At 57.6% G+C, this 27,065-nt stretch overlaps 3 protein-coding genes and 1 pseudogene across 5 annotated transcripts in view; all 4 read right to left on the bottom strand.

Moving 5' to 3' along the window:
• Positions 1-4,880: 4,880 nt before the first annotated feature.
• Positions 4,881-27,065, bottom strand: part of LOC146421382 (uncharacterized) — a 167,982-nt pseudogene continuing 145,797 nt past the window's right edge. The window contains exon 2 of the transcript XR_014848710.1: positions 4,881-5,024. The product of XR_014848710.1 is annotated as an uncharacterized LOC146421382 (transcript). The remainder of the gene's footprint in view (positions 5,025-27,065) is intronic.
• On the bottom strand, positions 7,262-10,170 carry LOC146421397 (class II histocompatibility antigen, B-L beta chain-like). Of its 2 annotated transcripts, XM_085047485.1 has the most exons (5): positions 10,045-10,170; positions 9,284-9,553; positions 8,120-8,401; positions 7,535-7,641; positions 7,262-7,433 (listed from the first exon to the last, which is right to left on the bottom strand). In XM_085047485.1, exons 1-5 carry the CDS (start codon positions 10,127-10,129, stop codon positions 7,425-7,427), a joined length of 753 nt encoding a protein of 250 aa, XP_084903611.1. In that variant the 5' UTR covers positions 10,130-10,170; the 3' UTR covers positions 7,262-7,424. The 2 variants fall into 2 exon arrangements, with proteins under 2 accessions (XP_084903611.1, XP_084903612.1); XM_085047486.1 differs by having other exon boundaries at positions 7,262-7,641; positions 10,045-10,162.
• The window catches only part of LOC146421380 (uncharacterized), a 162,934-nt gene continuing 157,543 nt past the window's right edge, over positions 21,675-27,065 (bottom strand). The window contains exon 2 of the mRNA XM_085047496.1: positions 21,675-22,591. Within this exon, the coding sequence (XP_084903622.1) occupies positions 21,908-22,564 (657 nt within the window). The 5' untranslated portion in view covers positions 22,565-22,591 and the 3' untranslated portion in view covers positions 21,675-21,907. The remainder of the gene's footprint in view (positions 22,592-27,065) is intronic.
• LOC146421396 (class II histocompatibility antigen, B-L beta chain-like) lies at positions 24,196-25,465 on the bottom strand. Its single transcript, XM_085047520.1, has 3 exons — positions 25,123-25,465; positions 24,352-24,458; positions 24,196-24,251 (listed from the first exon to the last, which is right to left on the bottom strand). The coding sequence occupies exons 1-3, from the start codon at positions 25,328-25,330 to the stop codon at positions 24,243-24,245; spliced, it is 324 nt and encodes a 107-aa protein (XP_084903646.1). The 5' UTR covers positions 25,331-25,465; the 3' UTR covers positions 24,196-24,242.

Genomic DNA, 27,065 nt, shown 5'->3' with positions numbered 1-27,065 from the left:
ACTTGGGGACTGCAGGGGTTTTGATTCACCCAGAACATCAGCAAGGTATCTTTAACATCTAAGAGAAATTCAAACCCCTCAGTAGCTGATGTAGTAAGCCATAAGAAGTGTCTGAGGGGTGGGGAGTGGCACAAAGATGGCTCCTGTGTGAGTCCTGAGTGAAAGTTCTGGACGTTATTTTCAAGTCCAGCAGAGCCAATCTCTGATGGTTCTGAAGGTGATGGACTTGCTGCTTGCCAGGTTTGGGTCAATTAGAGGTGCTAGTTCCGCCTCTGTGAAAACATATTTAAGCCAAAATCAATACAAAATAGGCACGCACTTCTTTGTAGCTAGAGGAGGTGGAAGAGGCAAAAATATGTGAAGGGAGAAGAGCATGGAGACACCAAGGTGAGTGGAGAAGGTGGGGAGGAGGTGCTTTAAGTTTAGAGCCTGTCTGCCTTTCCTTCCCTGCGTCCTCCTACCAGCGACCTATCTCACTGAACTCATGACATTAGTGTGTGTTTTTACAGTTTTTTTGGTTTTCCTTTCCCCTCTCCGGCATGTCTGTAGCCCAAGAGAGCTGGAGTTTAGTCAAAGTCAAACCCCGACACAGTGCTCCCAGCTCCCAGTGCTCCCAGTCTGCCCGTGCAGCCTCCAGCAGCCAGCGAGGCCTTCAGCTGGGCCGGCAGAGAGGAGCTGCTGGAGCTCCCAAATCAGTTGGGCTCCGTTTGTCCTTCCCAGCCTGGGGAACAACGATTTGGGAGTTTTCTGCCCAAACGCTGTCCGTTCCTCCGCTCAGCCCAAGGGGTTTGGGGAGATTTTGGCTTTTTGGGGGAAATCAAAGCGATGTGGGGCTGAGGGAGATCGTCCCTCAGAGCCTCTCTGACCAATCAGAGTTCGAGAACGAGGAGTGGCGGCAGAATCAGCTAATCGAAGCTAGGGCGGGCTTTCTAATCGGCGAATGAGCCAATGAGCTTTAGAGGCTGGCTTCGGGCGGGAAAATCAGCCAATGGGAGCGAGGGGCGGGCTTTGCACGGTAGGCGGAGTTTCCCTGAGGGAAGCGGCGCTCCGCGGATCTTCCTTCCAAATGTCTGTTCGCAATGGCTCCGGAAAGTCCCGGGCCGGGCAGGAGGCCAGGGAACCGCTGTGGTGAGTCCGGGATGGAGCAGAGAGCTCCCTGCAGCCCCGGCAGGAGCCCAGAGGGTGGAGCAGGAGATGCGTGAGAGAGGCTGTGGGAAGTCCCCGCAGAACCTCGGGATTTTTGGGCCTGTGGGGATCCCCGCCTGAGCAGCCTTTTCTGAGGGGTTGTGTCTCCTGGGAGAGACCCCAGGCTGGAGCAGGACAGGGATTCCTCTCTGTGACCATGATACCAAAATCAGCCAGAAAATGAGCTTTCTAGCAATGCTTCTAATTTGAAGCATTTGAAAGCAGCCGTTTTTTCTTTATCAGTGCTGAACAAACCCCGAGGATCTCTTCTTTAATCTAGTGTGTGGGGTAAAACTTCCGAATGGGGTATTTGTTCCACCCGGATCACACATATTCATTACTAAACACTTCCTGGCTAATTCATAAACCTTTCCTCGTGCTCCTTTCCATCCATCCACCTCCTGCTCAGAGTCCTTTTGTGGTCCTGGAGGGACATCTAAAGGAGTTTCTGGTGATTGCACTCACTGATGTTTGGAGGAAAGCTCAGCTTTCCTCGAAATTGCTTCTCGTTGCATAACTTGCCCAACTTCACTGTAGTTCTCTTTCTCTGTTCCTGCCCTGATTTCATCTATGTTTATCATCCTGTTTGCACACCTTTATCCCCTGTTATCTCTCTGCTCGCTAATCTTTAAGCTCTATCCAGCACCTTTAGGGGAACTGAAAATTCCTATTGTCTGTTCTTGATCAAGTCTCCGCTTTTTGTGTGATTCTGTGTCTTTTTGGAGCAGTCCCAGCCCAAAGTGTCACAGGGACTCTGCCGTGGGATGATGACAGACCCAGAGCAGACAGATGTTGCAATTACAGTGTATCCGAGTTCAATTACAATATAACCATCTTCAATTATAATGTATCTGTCATCACTTGAAACCTGTCTATTACAATATACCCAATACCACTTTTTAAAATGTTTTCAATTGCAGATACAAAGTTATTCCTTCTTCATTTTGGATCAAATTCCTGTCTCAGAACCTGTCTGGAATTTAACACTTTTCACAGTTCACTGACAATCTCTGGCACCATGTGGAATGGTGGTTTAATAACTGGCAGAGTGATCTGTGAAACAAAAATGTGTGCTCCTCCTCTCTGCAGCTGTTTTTGGCCCTGGGAGCCAAGTAATTTCATTATTTTCATCCTGTTTGGCTCTCTGCTGTGCTCTGCAGTGCAGAACGGAAACTTCAGCTGGTTTTGCTCTTCCTGTAGTCTTAGATCAACATGAACTCTGCTGATAACAAAGCTCTCCCTGCTCAGAGTGCACTAAGGCAAACCACACTTACAATCCCTGCAGATCTTTACTTTTCTGTCCCTCAGTTGCCATGTCCATGTTAAAGCAACCATTTAGTCCTTCTGTGCTGAAACAACTCGTGGCAGAGCAGAGCATTAGATTAAATAACCTCATTCAGGGTGGTCAGTGCAAATCCTGCAATGCATCTTCTGTTGACAAAAACAAGTTACTTCTTTCTGTGTTGTTTCCAATCTGGGTTCTCAGTCAGGCTTGCCTTTAAACATAGCCGGGCTAGAATAAACTTCTTGTGATTGTTTGGAGTGTTTCTGATTTCGGAGCCCAACAGAAGCACAGCAGGATTTTGAATTTCAAAGGTGATTTCCTGTCCCACTGTACAACAGGACTGAGCTCAGTCAGTGGCTCCTCTGGTGTCCCAAACCCTTCTGTCCCACGTGTGTCCCACAGAGCTCAGGCTCTGTCCCACAGTGAATTTTGGGATCCTGATTTAGCAGCTCCATGGCTGTGACTCCTCACTAGCAGCTGGGCCATCCTTGGCTCACATCACTGATCTGTTCAGCAAAATTGGCAGTGACTCCTCCCTGAGCCACTGGGAATTGTGGTGGAACACCTTGGGAAAGATTTTGGCTCTCAGAAGTGAATAATTCAAAAGATCCCTGCGACCTCCCAAGCCCAGAGCCAGAATTACCAGTGTTTCCTTTTGTTTTTGGAGCACAGCCCCAAGTATGATTAGCCAAAACAATAAAATCTTTATGGGTAATTTCAAAACTCCAGATCATAATCAATAATTCCTGATCCATGCCCTGATCATGCCAAGGCAAGTCTGCAACTCCCTCACAGTTTGTCTCCTGCTCAGTTGAATTTAACCTAGGGAATTTCAAAATCCAGAACTTTAACATGAGAGAAATTCAAACCTTTTTCCAGTAAATTTCCTCCTAATAATGGTTCTGGAGAGCTGGGCAGGTGCAAAAATCCATTAATTTGCCATCATTTCCCCAGTTTGAATTCAATTAGATGGAAAAGGCACTCATTTCACTGACAGTTGTGACAAAATCACCACTTCATTCCCCTTGCAGGGTGTTTAATTTGGAATAAACAGCTCCTGTGCCTACCAAAAATCCCAATTTTCCATTTCCCAGGGGCAAAAACTTCTGGTTCTCTTCCCAATTTCTCTGCTCTTGCCAGGAGAAAGAGCTGGGAGGAGTCCTGGGTTTCACCTGAGGATCCCAAAGTCCATCCTTCCACAAAATGCACTTGGATTCGTTCCCAATCTTCCTAATGAAGGTTGAAGAACTGAATCCCAAAGCAATCCTCCCCCTCCCTGGTAGCTGATTTCATCTTTAATTGCTATCACTGTGAATTTTGTCATCTCCTGAATATTTGAGGTTTCTTTGGGGTCAGATTTACCACTCATGAAATGTCAGGAGTTTCACTCTCAAAAGCAGCAGTGCTCTGGAATCGCTGCTGTTTCACTCTAACATTATGACAGGCCAGCGGCAACACGGCACCACAGCCAGGGAGGGAGGGAGGGAGGGAGGGAGACGGGAGAAGGAAGCCGCCACAGCCCCCCTGCCGCCCCCTGCATCCCCTCCATCCGCCCGCAGCGAGCCCCGAGCCCCGGCACAAGGCAGCGCGGCTCCCACCTGCGCTGGGACAGCCTCTCAGCCTCTCCGAGCTCCGCCGCCGCCTCCCCGGGCTCCGCCCGCTGCCGCCGCTCCCGGCCCGCACACACGCTCCCACCATGGCGCCGCTGCTGCCCCACTAAAGCCCTGCCTGCCTGCCTGCCTGCCTGGGGGCGACACCGGCGCCGGCCTTGTCCCCGCTCGCTGGCACCGAGCAGCAATGGCGCTGGGACAATCCCGAGTGACAGCACAGCCAGCCAAGGGCAGCGAGGCGCGGGCTCTGCACAGCGCACAGCCCAAGCCCCACGCTCTCAGTGCCCCCCGGGCTGGCCGAGGCCAAAGCCGCACATGAGGAACAGCCCTGCAACGGGCCCGGGCCCAAGGCGCCATTGCTCTGCAAACAGCGACCAAGTTCTCCGCACCTCCCGGCCCCGCCTCGGCACGCAGCCCCCGGGGCAGCCCCACGGCCCCCACGGCAGCTCCCAGCCTCCGCCAGCCGCCCTGCAACGGCCCAGGGAGAGCAGGCCAAGGGACGCGGCTGCCGGCGCCCAGGGGACGCCAGGGACAGCGGGGGCACTTCACAAGCCTTTCCTGCAAAAGAGAAAACCATCAGCAAGGGAAAAGCAACAGCAGCGCTGGCTCCAGAGCACAGGGCCACACGAGGCCATGGCACATTGCAGTGGGGTGACGCTGGCCCCATGCCAGGCACCCAGCAGAGCTGCTCTCTCACTGCCCTGCACAGCCGCCATGGGGAGAGAAAATGGAACCAAGGCTTCCTGAGCTGATAGAAGGACCTGGCTAAGAGATCCCTCATCCAACACCTTTGTGCACAAAACAGGCTGGAAATTGCATATGTGAATTGAATTTATTGCTAGCAAACTCAGAATAGGAGAAGAAGTAAAATTTGACCATTTAAAACACCTTCTTCTCAAATTACAGTGATCACCTGGAATGGGGGTCACCAGGATTCTGCACAGCTGGGGTCACTGGGGATCATCCACTGCAGATCTTCCCACTGGGGATGGAGTTGGAGCAGCAATGAAGCTCTTCCTGCACTTGGGACACTCGCAGGGCTTCCCTCAATGGTGCTTCCGTTGGTGCTGAGCCAAGTTAGAGATGTGTGAGAAGCTCTTCCCACACTCGTCACACTCGTAGGGCGTCTCCCCAGTGTGAATGACCTGGTGCCTGATGAGGGTGGAGTTTTGGTTGAAGCCCTTCCCACAGACAGGGCAGCGGAAGGGCCTCTCCTGGGTGTGAATGCGCTCATGGAGAAGGAGACTGGAGCTGGTTGGAAACCTCTTCCCACTCTTGGGACACTCATAGGGCCTCTCCCCGGTGTGGATCTTCTTGTGCCGGATCAGGGTTGAGTTGCTGCTGAAGCTCTTCCCACATTCTGGCAATCATAGGGCTTTTCCCCAGTGTGGATCATCTGGTGTGTGACCAGGTTGGACATCCGGCTGAAGCTCATCCCACACTCCCCACACTCATAGGGCTTTTCCCCTGTGTGGATCCTCTGGTGCACGATCAGCTGAGATCTCCACCTGAAGCTTTTCCCACATTCCCCACACTTGTGGAGCTTCTCTCTGCCCTCAGGCTTCTCCCCCAGCTCCGAGCTCCGGCTGCATCTCCGGGCCTTTTCCTCCTCCTCCATCCGGCCACGCCTTGGCAATGACAAATCCTGCTTTGGGGAAAAAACAAGGGCTCAGCGCCTTGCCCTGGGGGTTCCTCCTGCCCAGCTCCAGCTCTGCAACTCTCCCAGGGCTTTGTGTCCATAAAAACCCCAAACCACCACCATTCACCTCAAAACCCTCACAGCATTTCCCCCTCTCTGCTCTTTGCACTTTGGCCTCCTCAGGCTCTCCCTTCCCTGCACTCATGCAGCTCCCGTGGCTCCCGGGCTTCCCTATTTTCCAGGGTCCCGCTTAGGGATGATCCGGGGGCTTTGGGGGTCCCAGGGGTCCCTTCTCCCCTCATTCTCTGCTCCGCGCTTCCAGGGATCCCAGGCTTCCCCCTTAGCCACGCTCCCCCCTCTCCAGCCTGCCGGGGCTCCCCCAGCTCCGCCATCGCCCCTCTCCGCTCCCCCCACTCCGGGGCTCCCGCCCTTCCCCTCCACCGCTCTCCCGGCCGGACCCCATGCCCCATGTCCCCCTCCCACCCCGACACCGGGCCGTGCCCACCTGCAGCCCCCAAAATATCCCCCAAAGCCCCACTGGCGCCTCAGCTTTGCCCTTCCGCCACATCCAAACGTTCCCCCCGCACAATCAAACCCTCCCAGCGACCCTGAACGAGATTTGGGGCTCAATCCCGCAAGCTGCGAGCTCCAAACACCCGCCCAGACAAAACGCCGCTCGGGGACCCCCGAGACATTTGGGGCGACTTCCTCCTCCCCCTCACCTGCGGCGTGCGGGGCGCCGATGCTCCCGGGGCCGCGGCAGACAAAGCGCTCCGCGCTGCTTCTGCTGCTCCTCCTCTTCCTCTCTCCAACCTCTTCCTGTTCCTCCTCTTCCTCTTTCCTCCTTCCTCCTCCCGCGGCTCCTCCTCCTTCCTCCTCCCGCCTCCTCCTCCTGCTCGGATCTCCGGCCTTTCTCCCGCTCCTTCCTCATCCCTCCTCCTCCTCCTCCATCCCTTCTCCTCCTCCCGCCAAGCCCAGCGCCCACCCTTTTCCCCCTTTTCCCCACGCCGTCGCATGCCGCGGGAGGAGCCGGGATGGAGCCGGGGCAGGTCGGGCTGGGGCAGCGCTGGGCTCCGGGCCAGGCCTGGGCGCCCCCCACGCGCCCCCTCCCCAAATTGGGCTGGCGGGAAGCGCTGGGGGCGAGGGGGGGGCGCAGGTGGGGTTGGGGTGGGGAGCGCTGGGCGCTGCGGGTCTGCCTGGGAACTGGAGAGTCATCAGCGCCGCGAGCTCGGGTTGGATCAGAATCGCTCAGCGCCTTCTCCCATTGGCTCATTTTCGCGGGGCTATTTTTCGGGGCTGTTTTTCTATGGGGTTTGGAGGTTCTGGGGGGCTCAGGGGGTCTCAGCGCCTTTTTTGGGGTTCGCTGTGTGCCGTGTCGGGGTTCAGCTGCCTCCCAAGGCCCCCAGAGCGGGGTGACACTTGGGGACACACGGGGGTCCCCATTCCCGATCCATCCCGGGGTCAGGTCTGCCCCCCAATCACAGCCCCACCGCGGGGTCCCCCCAAGTCCCTCCCCAGTGCCCCCCAAGAAACGCGACCGGAGCCAACTGGGAAGCTTTATTGGGAGCACTGGGAGCAGCCGGGCGGGGTCAGAGTGACAGCAGGGCTGGGGGGACACACGACCCCCCCAAACTCAGCGCGGGGACAGAGCGGGGGGTCCCGGCCGGGCCCGAGGCCACGGGGAGGGGCTGCGGCCGGCGGCGGCTCAGGAGCTCTGTGGGCAGAGAAAAGGGGGTGACACCGGGCTGGGGGGCCCCGGGGGGAGCACAGCCGCTCCGGGGCAGGGGGGACACGACCCCCGGGACCCCCCCTCACCTTCTTGCGCAGGTAGAAGCCGAGCCCCAGCGCCAGGACGACGAAGCCCAACACGAAGCCCCCGATCCCCGTCAGCATCTTGCTGCGGGCAGCGTCCGGCGGCATCTCTGGGGGGTCAGCAGGGCTCAGGACCCCCAGAAACCTCTCAGCGACACCCCAAGCCCCTCCAAGCACCCTCCCAGTCGCCCCCAGCCCACCCAGGAGCCCCTGAAACCTCCTCCCGATCCATTCCCAGCCTCCCCAGCACACACCAAAGCCCCTCCCGTCCCTCTCAGCACCCCACAACCCCTCCCAGTTGCCCCCCACCGCCCCAGGACCCCCAAACCCTCTCCCAGTCCCTTCCCAGCCCCACCAGGACTCACCAAGGTCCCTCCCAGTCTCTTCCCAGCACAACCAACCTCATTCCAACCTTTGGTTTTCCATCCCCAATCTCCTTCCAGCCCCTCCAGCCTCACTCCAGCTCCCTCCCAGTTCCCCCCAGCAGCCCCAAACTCCCTCCCAGTTCCCCCCAGCACAGCCCAATCCCCCTGCCAGCCCCCCCAGTGCCTCCCCCCCTCCCCCCGGTGCTGTGGGCTCTGGCCGTACCCCAGTGCCGCCTCAGGGGCTGCTCCAGGCTGACGTGCTCCACCTGGCAGGTGTAGGTGACCCCGCGCCGGGGGGGCGTTTCCAGCAGCACCAGCAGCTGGTAGGTCCAGTCCCCGTTGGGGAGCAGGTCGGTGGTCATCACTTGCTCCGAGAGCTCCTGCTGGCCCTGGAACCACCTCACCTGCACCTGCGCAGGGTAGAAATCCATCACGGAGCACAGCAGGCGGCCGGGCTCGGGCTGGGAGCTCGAGGGCACCAGCGAGATGGACACGCTGGGGGGCACTGGGAGAGAGAGGGGAGACACTGGGATCAGCTGGGGGGGCGCTGGCAGAGAGCTGGGAGGGGTGGTGTGGTACTGGGAGGGACTGGGAAAGGAGTGGGAGGGAATGGGGGGGCACTAGGAGAGAGGGGAGTGGATTGGGGAGCACTGGGAAGGCACTGGGAGAGAGGGTGGAGGTCTGGGAGTGGACTGGGCATGGACTGGGGATGGGTTTAGAGGGACTGGGATGGAGCGTGGTGGCACTGGGTGGGGCTGGGATTGCACTGGAAAAGCGGGGAGTGGATGGGGGAGCACTGTGAGGGCAATGGGAGAGAGAATGGAGGTCTCGTAGGGGAATGAGAACAGACTGGGATTGAACTGTGATTGGGTTTAGAGGGACTGGGAGTGACTGTGGTGGCATTGGGACTGGAAAATGACTGGAAGAGAAGTGTGTGGATTGGGGAGCACTGGGAGGGCACTTCATGGAGGGTGGAGGTCTGGGAGTGCACTGGGAATGGACTGGGATTGCATTAGAGACATTGGGAGTGACTGTGGTGGCACTGGGAGGAACTGGGAATGAATTCCACGGCATTGTGAGGTTAAGCCCAGCGCGGGGAACTCGGTGCAGCTTGTCTGCCTGATGAGTCATCAGAGACGTGCGAAATGATTATCTGAGGAGCGTCATCTTCACGCTTGGCTGAAATGGACGCGCTGGGGGGGCTGGGAGAGACTGGGGGGGATTGGGACGGACTGGGAGAGGTACAAGAGTCACTGAGCAGGATAAGAAGCCCCTGGTTTGGCACAAGGAGGGCTGAGGGCTCTGGGTGATTCCCAGGGAGGGTTTGAGGGGCTGCAGGGTCATTGCCAGGGCAGAGCCTGAGGGGACACCTCTGCCCCACGCTCACCTCTGCGCTCCACGCTGAACGGTGTGAACACCTCGTAGTTGTACCGGCAGTACCTGTCCACTGCAGTCCGTTTGTACTCCATCCATGCCTGGTCACTGTTCGCGTAGTTGGCCTGTTTCTCCCCATACGGGGTGAACCCCACGTATTTCCTCTCATCGCTGTCGAACCTCATGTACTCCACCCGGTTGTAGATGAACCTCTCCATGAACCTCACCTTCTCCGTGCCGTTAATGAAGTGACACTCAGTGTATCCCAGCTCCTGGAAGACCCCTGTGTGTGCAAGGCACAGGTCATGGGTTCCCCCAGCACCCCCATCGATCCCAGAGCTCCGGGGGTCACCCCGGATCCCCACTCCGCACCCCCTGTGCCCCACGGCCGCCATGGGACCCTCCTGCCCGCGATCCCACTTCCTCTTTCCCACCCTTCTCCCTATTTCCCCTTTCACATCCTCACTCCCCGCCATTTCCAGCCACTCCCTACTTCAACTTTGGGGTCCCATTCCCTCTTTTTGCCATTTTCCCACCCTTTTACCCACAATTTCTCCATCCCCATCCCCCTCCCGCTGAGTTTTGGGCTCCCACCCTCCCCTTTTCCCCACTTCCCCACCCTCTCCCACCCCTTCCTCACCTTCCCCCAACCCTCAGCCCCTCCCGCTCTCCCTTTCGGCTTCCCCTCCTCCTCCCCCTCCACTTTGGGCTCCCAAACCCCTTTCTTTCCCCTTTTCCCCCGTTCCCATCGCATTCCCTGCTCCCCCCGCTCACCCGACAGCTCCGCGCCCGCAGCCGGGGTGGCTCCCAGCACCACCAGTGCCACCAGGAGGGCCCCAGCTGCCGCCACTCGCCCCATGGCCAGCGCCGGGCAGCTGCCGCCAGCCCCGCAGCAGCCGCTGCACTGGGAGCTCCAGTCCGGAGCAGGGCGGGATCATCCGCCCCGCGCGCTCTGATTGGCCGGGCGCCGTTTTGGGACGCGCTCCCATTGCCTGGGCGTGGTTTTGGGCGCGCTGCCATTGGCCGCAGTTGTTTTGGACGCGCTCCGATTGGCCGGGCCGGTTTGGGGCCCGTTTTGCACAGGCTCTACCCGGCAACCGGAGACGACACAACACACACGCCCTCCCATTGGCTCGGCCGCTTTTGGGGCGCTGCGCCCCCACTCCCACTCCCCCCACTTCGCCGCCGCTGCACTGGGACCACCAGCGACCCTTCCCAGTGTCGCCACATCCCGAGGCGCCATGGATGGAGCGCGGAGCTGCCCCTGCCTGCTGCTGCTGCTGCCGCTGACCCTGCCTGGCCTTTGGGGGCTCCAAGGTGGGCTTTGGGGGGTCCTGGAGCCGCGGCGTTGGGATTTGGGGTGTCCTGGATCCATGGCAAAAGGGGATCGGGGAGATTCAGAAGGTCCAACCTCCTTTTTGGGGATTTTTCTGGGAAAGGCGTTGGCCCAGCTTCCTGTTTTTTCAGGGTTTCCCCCTTTTTTTTCCCAAATTTTCGGGGTCAGCAGTGGCCAAACTCGTCTTTTTCCACGGTTTTGGGATTCTTACAGCTCCCAAACCCCCCTGTACCCGAGATTTTGGGGCTCTAGGAGTTCCCAAACCCCACTGTTCCCAGGAGTTTTGGGGCTGGGCATTCCACAACCCCCCTGTACACAGGATTTTGGGATCAGGATGTTCCCATATCCTCTTTTCCAGCATTTTGGGGTTCTGGGATTTCCCAATCCCCCCTGTACTGACGATTTGGGAAACTGGGAATTCCCACTTCCACTTTTCCCATGATTTTTAGGGTCTCACTGTGCTGAAATTCCTCCTTTTCCAGGATTTTGTGGCTCGGGGATTTCCCCAGCCCCACTGTTCCTGGAATTTTGGGACTCTGGGAATTCCAAAACCCCCCTGTAGTGAGGATTTAGGGCTCTGGGAGTTCCTACTTCCTCTTTTCCCAGGATTTTAGAGGCTCAGGTTGCTCAAATTCCTCTTTTTCCAGGATTTTGGGGCTCTGGCAGTGCCCAAACCCCCCTGTTCCCAGGATTTTGGGTGGAAATCCCCATTTTTTTGGCATTTTTATGCTCTCGCCCCCCACAATTCCCCATTCCCATTGCCCCACACCATCATCCAGACAGAATATAACCAAAAATCCATTTCCAGGGGAATTCAGCCCAATTCCAGGTGTGTCTGACTCGATTCCAGGAGGATCCTGGGGGAATTCCAGCCTCTACTGCAGCACCAACACCATTCAAACCCAATTCCAGGTGGATTCAACCCAATTCCAGGTGAGTCAAATCCAGCTCAAGGTTGGTCCAACCCAATTACAGGCAGATTAAAGCAAATTCCAGGGGCATTCAATCCAATTCCAGGTGGATTTAACCCAATTCCAGGTGGATCAAATCCAACTCCAGGTGAGTCAAACCCAATTCCAGGTGGATCTAACCAAATTCTAGGTCGAGTCAACCAAATCCCAGGAAAATCCAACTTTTTCAGGTGGATAAAACCGAATTCCACATAAATCCCACCCAATTCCAGGTAAATCAAACTGAATTCCAGATTGATCAAACCCAGCTCCAGGTGAGTCAAAACATATTCCAGGTGAACCAAACCCAATTCCAGATCGATTCAACCTCATTCCAGGTAAACCAAATCCAGTTCCAGGTGGATCAAACCAAATTCCAGGTCAATCCAACCCAATTCCCAGTCAATCCAATCCAGTTCCAGGAGGACCAAACCCAATTCCAGGGGTGTCAAACCCAACTCAACTCTTTTAAATGTCCCATCGCCCCTTTCCCTCCATCCAGGCTGCTCCTCGCAGCTTTTTTCTGGGAGAAATCCCTGAATTTGGGGATTTTTGGGTGCAGGTTTGGACAGGGACAGCTCTGCCTGCCTTTGCCCTCCCTGTCTGTGTCCCCAGTGTCCCACCCTGGCTGTGTCCCCAATGTCCCACCATGGCTGTGTCCCCAATGTCCCACCCTGGCTGTGTCCCCAATGTCCCACCATGGCTGTTATCAGACACTGAAATATTTCACGCCTCAAACATCGATACAAAGTTTTGCTCATTATAACAAAAAGTGTACAAAGAAGCTACAATCAAAAACCCTCCCTGAAGATACCTGACTGGGACTTTGGACTGAGAGTCAAACTGCTGAGATCCCATAAAGGGAAACCTATTGTTCACTCATCTCAGGCTGAGGGAAAGGAATGCACACACAAATCCAAAGCCACCAGCTGCTCTGAGAATCATCCCTGGCTGAGTTTGGGGTGGGGGCAGAGCACAGCTCACTGTGATGCCTAAAATGCTGGGAAAGATTGAGCACAGACCCCGCAGTGTAGGAAAAGGGTATTCCCTTGGTTTAATAGGATCCCAGGTGCACCACGACGGAAAGAGAGCGACAATATCACGGGTTTGCAATTTATGGACTTCATTGATTAACATCCCTATCTAAAATTCCCCAATGAGAAACCTAACAAATGAAGTCATTGCCCCCTTATTCAAATTACCTCTCCCCCCAAAAAAAAAGTTACAAATTAGTTTACAGAAACATGTCCCAGTGATAAAGCTCTTTCAAGGCTGGTGCCTCATGCTCTTGAAATTGTGGAGATTGTTTCGTCTTCTCCAAAGAATTCTGAACGAGGCTGGAGCACAAGGGTTATAAACATGTGGGGCTGAGATACAGAGAGTAAAAGGTACAGGAATGGGAAAGGGTAAAAAGGATATAAAAAGAGTATAAAAGTACAACGAAAAAGGACAAAAACCCATCAGCCATCAGCAGAAGCCAGGTTTACACAAACTGCCCAGCTGTGGAACCCCCAACCCCACCAAAAAGTGACACAGAAACCCCAAAAAACAACACTGAAACCCCAAAAATTGCAGAAAAAAACCCTAAAAGTGACACAGAAGCCCCAAAAAGTGATATGGAGACTCAAAAAGTGACGATGGGAAACCTCCAATGGGACAGTGAGACCCCAAAAACGGCAGAGAAAACCCCAAAAATGGAAGAGAAATCCCAAAAAGTGACACAGAACCCCAAAAAACGACAAAGAAACCCCAAAAAATGACACAGAAATCCCCAAAAGTGACACTTGAGACCCTAAAAATGACACAGAAACCCCCAAAATGATAAAAAAAACCCAAAAATGACATGACAAACGCCCAAAAGTGAGACAGAAACCCCAAAAGGTGACCCAGAACCCCCCCAAAAATGACCCAGAAACCCCAAGAAGGACACAAAAATCCCCCAAAACGGCACAGAACCCCCAAAAATCTCCACCGCACGCTGCTGGAGCAGTTCGACATCAAATCGGGACTTTGACGTGAGAGGAGCTGAGGGGAGTCACAATCCATCACAGACCCCCAAATGCCAGGCCTTGCACCACAGCAGTGCAGGTGATGCAAGCAGAGTCTGCTGCTAGAGACTGTCCCCTGCCCCGGGGGGACATGCTGGACATTGTCACCTGGCCTGAGTGTATATTAACCCTTGGCACTCTGTGCTTTTTGGGGGGAAAACCACCACTGAGAAGAGCAGCTGGAGAAGATCAATGTGACATCGTTGGGATCCACGGATGGTGATGTTTTCTTTCTCCCTCTTTCTGTCCCCCTCACCTCTTTTCCTACTTCTCTTTTCCTCTCTTTTCCTCCCTCTTTCTCTCATATTTACTATCAAATAAAACCTACACTACTGACTGGCATGTGGTCTCGTTTGCACCTTAATTCGGGCAGAGGTATTTCCAAAGAACCTTAATGTTTGGATCATAACAGCTGTGACCCCAATGTCCCACCCATGTCACACCTCAATATCTTCATTTTTACCCCAAATTCAGGTGTTTTGAAGGATTGAAATGAAAACAAGACCAAACCTGAAAGAAAAGGATTTACATGTCTGTGCCCGCTGAGGATCCACGTGGTTGGGTAGAAGGGAAGAACATTTTTGGAGGTTTCCACCCCAAAATCCTGCTCTTTGCCCCAATGCAGAACCATTTGGCTGTGAAAGATGCCACTGGGTGAGAGAAAATCACAATCATGGAATCAATGAGGTTGCAAAAGATCTCCAAGGCCATCCAGTGTTGCCTCATGCCAAGAGATGATATAACTGAACACAAAAGGTGAGATTTTCTGGGGTGGAAAGTCAACAAATCCGCTCTCCCCAGGGGATTTCTGATGTCCCCAGGAATTCCCATGGACATTCCTGGCCCTGCCTTCATCCAGGTGCCCACGGGGAGCCAGGAGGGTGTGGAGCCACCAGCCAGGTGTCTTTGCCACACAGATCACCAGCAGCACGGATCACCAGGGCTCTGCACAGCTGGGGTCACTGGGGATCATCCACTGCAGATCTTCCCACTGGGGATGGAGTTGGAGCAGCAATGAAGCTCTTCCTGCACTCGGGACACTCGCAGGGCTTCCCTCACTGGTGCCTCCGTTGGTGCCGAGTAAAGTTAGACATGACTGAGAAGCTCTTCCCACACTTCCCACACTCATAGGGCTTTTCCCCAGTGTGGATGCGCCGGTGGGTGATGAGGGTGGAGTTGTGCTTGAAGCCCTTCCCACAGTCAGGGCAGCGGAAGGGCCTCTCCTGGGTGTGAATGCGCTCATGGACGAGGAGATCGGAGCTGGTCTGGAACCTCTTCCCACACTTCCCACACTCATAGGGCCTCTCCCCGGTGTGGATCTTCTTGTGCTGGATCAGGGCAGAGCTGTGGCTGAAGCTTTTCCCACATTCCCCACAATCATAGGGCTTTTCCCCAGTGTGGATCACCTGGTGCTTCATCAGGTTGGACATCTGGCTGAAGCTCTTCCCACACTTCCCACATTCATAGGGCTTTTCCCCAGTGTGGATCCTCTGGTGCTTGATCAGATCAGATCTCCGCCTGAAGCTTTTCCCACATTCCCCACACTTGTGGGGCTTCTCTCTGCCCTCAGGCTTCTCCCCCAGCTCCGAGCTCCGGCTGCATCTCCGGGCCTTTTCCTCCTCCTCCATCCGGCCACGCCTTGGCAATGACAAATCCTGCTTTGGGGGAAAAACAAGGGCTCAGCGCCTTGCCCTGGGGGTTCCTCCTGCCCACCTCCAGCTCTGCAACTCTCCCAGGGGTTTGTGTCCATAAAAACCCCAAACCTCCACCATTCACCTCAAAACCCTCACAGCATTTCCCCCTCTCTGCTCTTTGCACTTTGGCCTCCTCAGGCTCTCCCTTCCCTGCACTCACGGGGCTCCCGTGGCTCCCGGGCTTCCCTATTTTCCAGGGTCCCGCTTAGGGATGATCCGGGGGCTTTGGGGGTCCCAGGGGTCCCTTCTCCCCTCATTCTCTGCTCCGTGCTTCCAGGGATCCCAGGCTTCCCCCTTAGCCACGCTCCCCCCTCTCCAGCCTGCCGGGGCTCCCCCAGCTCCGCCATCGCCCCTCTCCGCTCACCCCACTCCGGGGCTCCCGCCCTTCCCCTCCACCGCTCTCCCGGCCGGACCCCATGCCCCATGTCCCCCTCCCACCCCGACACCGGGCCGTGCCCACCTGCAGCCCCCAAAATATCCCCCAAAGCCCCAATGCCGCCTCAGCTTTGCCCTTCCGCCACATCCAAACGCTCCCCCCGCACAATCAAACCCTCCCAGCGACCCTGAACGAGATTTGGGGCTCAATCCCGGAAGCTGCGAGCTCCAAACACCCGCCCAGAAAAAACGCCGCTCGGGGACCCCCGAGACATTTGGGGCGACTTCCTCCTCCCCCTCACCTGCGGCGTGCGGGGCGCCGATGCTCCCGGGGCCGCGGCAGACAAAGAGCTGCGCGCGGCTTCTGCTGCTCCTCCTCTTCCTCTCTCCAACCTCTTCCTGCTCTTCCTGTTCCTCTTTCCTGCTTCCTCCTCCCGCGGCTCCTCCTCCTTCCTCCTCCCGCCTCCTCCTCCCGCTCGGATCTCCGGCCTTTCTCGCGCTCCTTCCTCATCCCTCCTCCTCCTCCTCCATCCCTTCTCCTCCTCCCCCCAAGCCCAGCGCCCACCCTTTCCCCCCTTTTCCCCACGCCGTCGCATGCCGCGGGAGGAGCCGGGATGGAGCCGGGGCAGGTCGGGCTGGGGCAGCGCTGGGCTCCGGGCCAGGCCTGGGCGCCCCCCACGCGCCCCCTCCCCAAATTGGGCTGGCGGGAAGCGCTGGGGGCGAGGGGGCGGCGCAGGTGGGGTTGGGGTGGGGAGCGCTGGGCGCTGCGGGTCTGCCTGGGAACTGGAGAGTCATCAGCGCCGCGAGCTCGGATTGGATCAGAATCGCTCAGCGCCTTCTCCCATTGGCTCATTTTCGCGGGGCTGTTTTTCGGGGCTGTTTTTCTATGGGGTTTGGAGGTTCTGGGGGTCTCAGGGGGTCTCAGCGCCTTTTTTGGGGTTCGCTGTGTGCCGTGTCGGGGTTCAGCTGCCTCCCAAGGCCCCCAGAGCGGGGTGACACTTGGGGACACACGGGGGTCCCCATTCCCGATCCATCCCGGGGTCAGGTCTGCCCCCCAGACACAGCCCTACCGCGGGGTCCCCCAAGTCCCTCCCCAGTGCCCCCCAACAAACGCGACCGGAGCCAACTGGGAAGCTTTATTGGGAGCACTGGGAGCAGCCGTGCGGGGTCAGAGTGACAGCAGGGCTGGGGGGACACACGACCCCGTGTGACTGGAGTGTGAAGGATCTGCTGGAAGTCCACAGCACTTCAGCAACCAGGAATGAACTCAAAAGAACCCTCACGGGTGGCCTCTAGGTAGGGGACAGTGTCAGTCCAGGAGCACAGGGCTGGCAGGGTGTGGCTGTGTCCAGGGCTCTGGAAGGGACGTGGTGCTCTGCTGGGACTGACATGCCTGTGCCTGGGCAGTTCAGCCGTAGCTGTCCCCTGTCCCTGTCTGTGTCCCTTGTCCCTGTCTGTGTCCCTTGTCCCTGTCTGTGTCCCCTGTCCCTGTCTGTGTCCCTTGTCCCTGTCTGTGTCCCCTGTCCCTGTCTGTGTCCCTTGTCCCTGTCTGTGTCCCCTGTCCCTGTCTGTGTCCCTTGTCCCTGGCTCTGTCCCCATCCCTTGTCTCTCCTGCTGCCAGCTCAGTGAGTGGCACACAGGCTGAGGGTCCCTCCTCTGTTCCCTGGGCGTCGGGTGGGAGATGTGAGGGCTGAGCCTGCTCAGGACAGCTCCATCCTCACGACGAACTGCTCTTTCCAGCTCCAGGCCAGAGGATCAGATCCCACCTCAAGTTTATCGTGGTGCTGGTTGTGCTCCTAGCCCTGGTTGTGGCTCTGGGGGTGTCCTTGGCTGCTGTGTCAGGTAAGGGAGGAGCAGCAGCCTCAGCCCAACCCCTCGGGGCACTGCTGGCTCACTGCTGCCTGAGGGGAGAATCCTCAGACATTCTTCTCCATTTCCCTCTGCAGGGAGAATACACAGAGAGACTCCAGTTACTCCAGTTAACCCTGCAGCTCGGGTGCTGCTGGCCTGTCCCCATGGCTGGGTTGGGTACAACGGGATCTGCTACTTCCTCTCGAGGCATCGTCTCTCCTGGGATCAGGCTAAGGCTCGGTGCTCCGAGCTCGAGGCTTCCCTGGCTGTGCTCACTGACAAGGAAATGGTGAGTGAGGGGTTTGGGGGGTTTGGGAAGGCCAAGGGGACCCTGGGGTGCTCCTGGGCTAGGAGTCCATAGTTTGCTCCTCTCTCCTTGCCAGGAGTTCCTGTTCCGCCTCAGCAGGAATGTTGATTACTGGCTCGGGCTGCACAGACAGGGCCAGCGGCTGCAGTGGGTGGATGGCAGCAGCTTCAGCTCCTCGTGAGTCCTGGGGGGCACAGGCAGGGCCTTGGGGGCACAGGCAGGGCCCTGGGGGGCAGAGGGCTGCTAGGACTGTCCCTTGTGAGCAGCACTGTTTCTCCTGCTGGGGAGGACAAAGCACAACCTCTTTCTCTGCTCCTCCTTACAGGTTAAAGATCCTTGGCAATGGAGAGTGTGTGTTCCTGCGAGAGGGAAAGTTTAGGAGTACAACCTGCTCAGATCACCTGCACTGTCTGTGCAGCAGAGCCCAAACTGAGCTGTAACTGGGGATGGAGGAATTACCTTCTCTGTGCTGAGCACTCACAGCTTAGCCTCTTCTTCCCCCCAGCACGGGGATTTCCTTCCTCAGCTGCAGCATCTGCCTTGCACTGACTCTCAGGGTCACCTCGGTGCACTTTGCAGAGTCACCTCAGTGTTTGATCTCAAGGAGATGAATCTGCAGGAAGAGGAGATGATGTGGAAGCTGATCTGTGGCTGCCTGGGCTGGGTGTTCCTGTCTCCCTCTGGAGCCGTTCCAGGAATCTTCCTGTTTCTCTTGCACTACATGTTTCTACAGTGACCTTTTATATATATATTGATACGGAAAGGGATTTCAAATACGTTTTTCCAGCACTTGCAGTGTATTTATACACTAAGCTTGTATCTATATACGAAAATATAACACTGTGAGTGTAGACCTACACGTTCTTCTAAAACTGAATTTGTACACTGATCTTATATATATATTACCATATATTAATATAACACTCTGGATACAGAATTACATGTTCTTCTGACATTGTTTTTACACACTAGCTTTGTACATATATATGAAAATAAAACACTGTGAGTATAGACCTACACGTTCTTCTAAAACTGTATTTGTACACTGACCTTATATATATTAGCATATATTAATGTAACACTCTGGATACAAAATTACATGTTCCTCTAACATTGTATTTATATACTAACCTTGTCTATCTTGATATAATACTGTGGATACAGAACTACCTGTTCTTCTAAAACTGTATTTACACACTAACCTTATATATATTAGCATATATTAATATAACACTCTGGATACCGAACTACCTGTTCTTCTAACATTGTATTTATACACGAATGTTGTATATATTGATACAACACTGTGGATACAGATTTGAAACATCTGCTGCCATGGTAATGTGACCTTTGTGGGAGCAGAGTGCAAAATAATGCCAGGGCTGTGATTGGAACCTACAGGTGCCATTCCCTTAGGAGTTGGACTTGATCCTTGTGGGTCTCTTCCAACTCAGAGGAGTGTGTGAGATGTTGTTGTGTGACACCCATCAGTATGTACAGCGCCCATGTTGCTGTTATTGTTGTATTCTTTATAAAATTATTATTTTTTTATTAAATACTTGTGAAGCATCCCTGTGTCCCTCGTGTCCCCTGCCCTGCTGCCCCTGCCCCGGGGACTTCAGCCGAGCCAGAGCCTCTTCCCAGTGCTCCCAGTGCTCCCAGTCTGCCCGTGCAGCCTCCAGCAGCCAGCGAGGCCTTCAGCTGGGCCGGCAGAGAGGAGCTGCTGGAGCTCCCAAATCAGTTGGGTTCCGTTTGTCCTTCCCAGCCTCGGGAACAACGATTTGGGAGTTTTCTGCCCAAACCCTGTCCGTTCCTCCGCTCAGCCCAAGGGCTTTGGGGAGATTTTGGCTTTTTGGGGGAAATCAAAGCGATGTGGGGACAAGGCGGGATTGTCCCTCAGCTGCGTTCTGACCAATCAGAGTTCGAGAATGAGGAGTGGCGGCAGAATCAGCCAATGGGAGTGGAGGACGGGATGTCCGCAGGGTATATAAAGGGGTCACTGAGCAGCAGAGAATTCTTCATAGGTTTTTAAAATGTCGTAGGAGAAAAAGGCCTGGAATGTCCCGGGCCGTGCTGGAGGCCAAGGAACCGCTGCTGCTCCGAACCGGCGGGAGGTGAAAACCGCTGTGACACTGTCCTCCTCACCCTGGTGTCTCTCGACAGCACACAATGCCTCAGGAACAGGCTGCTCCAGCAGGGATCCCCCACAAGTCCCGCCAGCAGCCACTTCCATGGCTCGGCAGGAGCTTCCCATGGCTCAGGGTCTCTCTCGGGCATCCCCTGCTCCGGCCTGGGCTCCTGCCGGGGCTGCAGGGGAGTCCCTGCTCCATCCCGGCCTCAGCCACAGCTCACACCGAGCTGGACCTGCCGCTCCAGGTCACACCGAGCTCCCGCCGGTTCAGGGCAGCAGCGATTCTTTGTCCTCCTGCCCGGCTGGGACATTGCAGGGCTGAGGAGCCGAAAAGAGAATTTCGGCCACAGCTCCGGGATTGTGCCTGGAGCGACTGGGGCGATTCTGTGCCGTGTGCAGAGCTCTCCCGCCTCACTCCCATTGGGTGATAGTGGCGTCACTCGTAATTCTGGAGCGGTGATTAATCAGAGTGGGGAGAAGCACCGCCCTTGGTGCCGCCCCGGTACCGCCATTGCCGGAGGGTCAGTGAGGGCTCGGGAGCGGCAGCGGCCGGAGCGCCGTGAGGCGGCGGAGCTCGGAGGCGGCGGAGCTCGGCGGTGATCGCAGCGCAGCGACCCGGGGACAGGAGAGACACCTCTGTGCTACCGACAGCAAGCGGGACGAGCCAGCGCTGCTCCGGCACCGCCTCCTGCCGAGGCAGCAGCGGCAAGGAGACCGCGGGCAGCCGCTCCCTCAGCGGCCTCAGGCCAGCGGCAACACGGCGTCACAGCCAGGGAGGGAGGGAGGGAGGGAGACGGGAGAAGGAAGCCGCCACAGCCCCCCTGCCGCCCCCTGCATCCCCTCCATCCGCCCGCAGCGAGCCCCGAGCCCCGGCACAAGGCAGCGCGGCTCCCACCTGCGCTGGGACAGCCTCTCCGAGCTCCACCGCCGCCTCCCCGGGCTCCGCCCGCTGCCGCCGCTCCCGGGCCGCACACACGCTCCCACCATGGCGCCGCTGCTGCCCCACTAAAGCCCTGCCTGCCTGCCTGCCTGCCTGGGGGCGACACCGGCGCCGGCCTTGTCCCCGCTCGCTGGCAGCGAGCAGCAATGGCGCTGGGACAATCCCGAGTGACAGCACAGCCAGCCAAGGGCAGCGAGGCGCGGGCTCTGCACAGCGCACAGCCCAAGCCCCGCGCTCTCAGTGCCCCCCGGGCTGGCCGAGGCCAAAGCCGCACATGAGGAACAGCCCTGCAACGGGCCCGGGCCCAATGCGCCATTGCTCTGCAAACAGCGACCAAGTTCTCCGCACCTCCCGGCCCCGCCTCGGCACGCAGCCCCCGGGGCAGCCCCACGGCCCCCACGGCAGCTCCCAGCCTCCGCCAGCCGCCCTGCAACGGCCCAGGGGGAGCAGGCCAAGGGACGCGGCTGCCGGCGCCCAGGGGACGCCAGGGACAGCGGGGGCACTTCACACGCCTTTCCTGCAAAAGAGAAAACCATCAGCAAGGAAAAAGCAACAGCAGCGCTGGCTCCAGAGCACAGGGCCACACGAGGCCATGGCACATTGCAGTGGGGTGACGCTGGCCCCATGCCAGGCACCCAGCAGAGCTGCTCTCTCACTGCCCTGCACAGCCGCCGTGGGGAGAGAAAATTGAACCAAGGCTTCCTGAGCTGATAGAAGGACCTGGCTAAGAGATCCTTCATCCAACACCTTTGTGCACAAAACAGGCTCGGAATTGGATATGTGAATTGAATTTATTGCTAACAAACTCAGAATAGGAGAAGAAGTAAAATTTGACCATATAAAACACCTTCTTCTCAAATTACAGGGATCACCTGGAATGGGGGTCACCAGGATTCTGCCCAACGGGGGTCACTGGGGATCATCCACTGCAGATCTTCCCACTGGGGATGGAGTTGGAGCAGCAATGAAGCTCTTCCTGCACTCGGGACACTCGCAGAGCTTCCCTCACTGGTGCCTCCGTTGGTGCTGAGTCAAGTGAGAGCTCCTGGAGAAGCTCTTCCCACACTCCCCACACTCGTAGGGCTTTTCCCCAGTGTGGATGCGCCGGTGGGTGATGAGGTTGGAGTTTTGCTTGAAGCCCTTCCCGCAGTCAGGGCAGCGGAAGGGCCTCTCCTGGGTGTGAATGCGCTCATGGACGAGGAGATCGGAGCTCCTCTGAAACCTCTTCTCACACTTCCTACACTCATAGGGCCTCTCCCCAGTGTGGATCTTCTTGTGATGGATCAGGGTGGACCTGTGCCCAAAGCTCTTCCCACATTCTCCACACTCATAGGGCTTTTCCCCAGTGTGCATCACCTGGTGCTGCATCAGGGTGCACATCCGGCTGAAGCTCTTCCCACACTTCCCACACTGATAGGGCTTTACCCCTGTGTGGATCACCTGGTGCTGCATCAGGGTGGACATATGGCTGAAGCTCTTCCCACACTCCCCACACTCATAGGGCTTTTCCCCACTGTGGATCCTCTGGTGCATGATCAGCTCAGATCTCCACCTGAACCTTTTCCCACATTCCCCACACTTGTGGGGCTTCTCTCTGCCCTCAGGCTTCTCCCCCAGCTCCGAGCTCCGGCTGCATCTCCGGGCCTTTTCCTCCTCCTCCATCCGGCCACGCCTTGCCAATGACAAATCCTGCTTTGGGGCAAAAACAAGGGCTCAGCGCCTTGCCCTGGGGGTTCCTCCTGCCCAGCTCCAGCTCTGCAACTCTCCCAGGGGTTTGTGGCCATAAAAACCCCAAACCACCACCATTCACCTCAAAACCCTCACAGCATTTCCCCCTTTCTGCTCGTTTCACTTTGGCCTCCTCAGGCTCTCCCTTCCCTGCACTCATGGGGCTCCCGTGCCTCCCGGGCTTCCCTATTTTCCAGGATCCTGCTCAGGGATGATCCGGGGGCTTTGGGGGTCCCAGGGGTCCCTTCTCCCCTCATTCTCTGCTCCGCGCTTCCAGGGATCCCAGGCTTCCCCCTTAGCCACGCTCCCCCCTCTCCAGCCTGCCGGGGCTCCCCCATCGCCCCTCTCCGCTCACCCCACTCCGGGGCTCCCGCCCTTCCCCTCCACCGCTCTCCCGGCCGGACCCCATGCCCCATGTCCCCCTCCCACCCCGACACCGGGCCGTGCCCACCTGCAGCCCCCAAAATATCCCCCAAAGCCCCACTGCCGCCTCAGCTTTGCCCTTCCGCCACATCCAAACGTTCCCTCCGCACAATCAAACCCTCCCAGCGACCCTGAACGAGATTTGGGGCTCAATCCCGCAAGCTGCGAGCTCCAAACACCCGCCCAGAAAAAACGCCGCTCGGGGACCCCCGAGACATTTGGGGCGACTTCCTCCTCCCCCTCACCTGCGGCGTGCGGGGCGCCGATGCTCCCGGGGCCGCGGCAGACAAAGAGCTGCGCGCGGCTTCTGCTGCTCCTCCTCTTCCTCTCTCCAACCTCTTCCGGTTCCTCCTCTTCCTCTTTCCTCCTTCCTCCTCCCGCCTCCTCCTGCTCGGATCTCCGGCCTTTCTGCCGCTCCTTCCTCATCCCTCCTCCTCCTCCTCCATCCCTTCTCCTCCTCCCCCCAAGCCCAGCGCCCACCCTTTCCCCCCCTTGTCCCCACGCCGTCGCATCCCGCGGGAGGAGCCGGGGCAGGTCGGGCTGGGGCAGCGCTGGGCTCCGGGCCAGGCCTGGGCGCCCCCCAGGCGCCCCCTCCCCAAATTGGCCTGGCGGGAAGCGCTGGGGGCGAGGGGGGGGCGCAGGTGGGGTTGGGGTGGGGAGCGCTGGGCGCTGCGGGTCTGCCAGGGAACTGGAGAGTCATCAGCGCCGCGAGCTCGGATTGGATCAGAATCGCTCAGCGCCTTCTCCCATTGGCTCATTTTCGCGGGGCTATTTTTCGGGGCTGTTTTTCTGTGGGGTTTGGAGGTTCTGGGGGGCTCAGGGGGTCTCAGCGCCTTTTTTGGGGTTCGCTGTGTGCCGTGTCGGTGTTCAGCTGCCTCCCAAGGCCCCCAGAGCGGGGTGGCACTTGGGGACACACGGGGGTCCCTATTCCCGATCCATCCCGGGGTCAGGTCTGTCCCCCAGTCACAGCCCCACCGCAGGGTCCCCCCAAGTCCCTCCCCAGTGCTCCCCAAGAAACGCGACCGGAGCCAACTGGGAAGCTTTATTGGGAGCACTGGGAGCAGCCGGGCGGGGTCAGAGTGACAGCAGGGCTGGGGGGACACACGACCCCCCAAAATCAGCGCTGGGACAGAGCGGGGGGTCCCGGGCGGGCCCGAGGCCACGGGGAGGGGCTGCGGCCGGCGGCGGCTCAGGAGCTCTGTGGACAGAGAAAAGGGGTGACACCGGGCTGGGGGGTCCCGGGGGGAGCACAGCTGCTCCGGGGCAGGGGGGACACGACCCCCGGGACCCCCCCTCACCTTCTTGCGCAGGTAGAAGCCGAGCCCCAGCGCCAGGAAGACGAAGCCCAACACGAAGCCCCCGATCCCCGTCAGCATCTTGCTGCGGGCAGCGTCCGGCGGCATCTCTGGGGGTCAGCAGGGCTCAGGACCCCCAAAAACCTCTCAGCGACACCCCAAGCCCCTCCAAGCACCCTCCCAGTCGCCCCCAGCCCACCCAGCAGCCCCTGAAACCTCCTCCCGATCCATTCCCAGCCTCCCCAGGACACACCAAAGCCCCTCCCGTCCCTCTCAGCACCCCACAACCCCTCCCAGTTGCCCCCCACCGCCCCAGGACCCCCAAACCCTCTCCCAGTCCCGTCCCAGCCCCACCAGGACTCACCAAGGTCCCTCCCAGTCTCTTCCCAGCACAACCAACCTCATTCCAACCTTTGCTTTTCCATCCCCAATCTCCTTCCAGCCCCTCCAGCCTCACTCCAACTCCCTCCCAGTTCCCCCCAGCACCCCCAAACTCCCTCCCAGTTCTGCCCAGCACCCCCAAACTCCCTCCCAGTGCCCACCAGCACCCCCAAACTCCCTCCCAGTGCCCACCAGCACCCCCAGAATCTCATCCCACCCTCCCCAACATCCTTCCAACCCCTTCCCAGCCCTCCCACACCCCCAAGCCCCTCTCCCACTATAAGCCAGCCTCTCTCCACCTCCCTCCCAGTTCCCCCCAGCACAGCCCAATCCCCCTGCCAGCCCCCCCAGTGCCTCCCCCGCTCCCCCCGGCGCTGTGGGCTCTGGCCGTACCCCAGTGCCGCCTCAGGGGCTGCTCCAGGCTGACGTGCTCCACCTGGCAGGTGTAGGTGACCCCGCGCCGGGGGGGCGTTTCCAGCAGCACCAGCAGCTGGTAGGTCCAGTCCCCGTTGGGGAGCAGGTCGGTGGTCATCACTTGCTCCGAGAGCTCCTGCTGGCCCTGGAACCACCTCACCTGCACCTGCGCAGGGTAGAAATCCATCACGGAGCACAGCAGGCGGCCGGGCTCGGGCTGGGAGCTCGAGGGCACCAGCGAGATGGACACGCTGGGGGGCACTGGGAGAGAGAGGGGAGACACTGGGATCAGCTGGGGGGGCGCTGGGAGAGAGCTGGGAGGGGTGGTGTGGTACTGGGAGGGATTGTTTATGGACTGGGAGGGACTGGGAAAGGAGTGGGAGGGAATGGGGAGGACTTGATGTCGAGTGGTAGGGACTTGGGGGGCACTGGGAGAGAGAGTGGAGGTGTGGGAATGGACTGGGAATGGAATGGGGTTGGGATTATAGGGACTGGAATACACTGTGGTGGCACTGGAAGTGACTCGCAGGGATTAGAGGGACTGGGAGAGAGGGGAGTAGGTTGGAGGGCACTGGGAGGGCACTGAGGGTGATGGTGGAGGACTGGGAATGGACTAGGAATGGGATTAGAGGGACTGGGTGGCACTGGGAGGGACTGGGAAGGGACTGGGCCAGAGGGGAGTTGTGGTGGTTTTGATTGGCCCAGAACATCAGTAAACTATTTTTTGACATCTAGGAGAAATTTGGACCCCTCAGAACCTGTTGTGCTAGGCCTGGGGAGGTGTCTAAGGGGTTGGGAGTGGCACAAAGATGGCTCCTGTGTGTCCTGAGTGAAAGCTCTGGAAGTTTTTACATCAAATCCAGCAGTCAATCTCTGATGGTTCTGAAGGTGATGGACATACTGCTGGCCAGGTTTGGGCCAATTAGAGGTGCTAGTTCTGCCTCTGTGAATGCATATTTAAGAAAAAATCAAAACAAAAGTAGGCACGCACTGCTTTTAATTTGAGGAGGAAAGGGTAAAAACATATGAAGGGAGAACAACATGGAGACACCAAGGTGAGTGGAGGAGGTGGGGAGGAGGTGCTCCAGTCGCCGCAGCTGAAAACCCTCTGCTAGCCGTGCTGAAGGCCGTGGGGGGAGCAGGAGGTTCCCCTGCAGCCCATGGAGTCCACAGGGGTGCAGAAATCCACCCACAGCCCACGCCAGAGGAGCAGGTGGATGCCTGGAGGAAGCTGTGATCCAGAGAGAGTCTCATCTAAACAGTTAAAACTGCAAAAGGCCTTGCAAGGGAGAGAAAGGCCTTGCTCCTGGCATGGAAGCAGCCTGGCCTCGGCTCGGCAGAGTCTGCACCTTATGGACAAGAGGACTCACGTTGCAGCAGAATTCGGGCGAGATGTTGCTCGTGAGATCAGAGCCATGCCAAAGAAGTTCCCAGAGGACTGTCTCTCGTGGGAGGGACCCCGTGGCTAAGCAGAAGACCCTTCTCCCTGATGGACTGAGCAGAGAACAAACCCCTCACCCTGCCGCCTGCCCGTGCTGTGGGTTTGGAAAGAGGGAAGGGGGCTGAAAACATTGTCTTAAGAGGGAGGGGTGAGAGCAGGAAAAATGTCTAGAGAGAAAGAGAGATAAGCAGAGATATACAGTATTTGTAGTTGAAGAATTGTGCTGATGAATAGATTTATGAACTTGCTCTATGGACTAAGAAAATACCCCACACCCTGCCCCCTACCCGAGCTGGTGGTTGCAAGGAGGGGGGTGAATAGAAAATGAATTTTTAAGAGGGAGGTGGTGAGTGAACAAATGGTGTACGAAAAGCTTATTTTTACCTCTCATATATCCTCCGACTCTGTTAAGTAATTAAATCATTTTCCAGCTTTAAGTTTAAAGCCTGTCTGCCCTTTCTTCCGTGGGTCCTCCTACCAG

The sequence above is a fragment of the Lichenostomus cassidix genome, unplaced genomic scaffold, assembly GCF_008360975.1.
Source record: "Lichenostomus cassidix isolate B80296 unplaced genomic scaffold, HeHo_3.0 HiC_scaffold_33, whole genome shotgun sequence".
Classification (NCBI taxonomy): Eukaryota; Metazoa; Chordata; class Aves; order Passeriformes; family Meliphagidae; genus Lichenostomus; species Lichenostomus cassidix.
The sequence above is the reverse complement of the archived record's forward strand: the minus strand, read 5'-3'. Positions and strand labels throughout refer to the sequence as shown.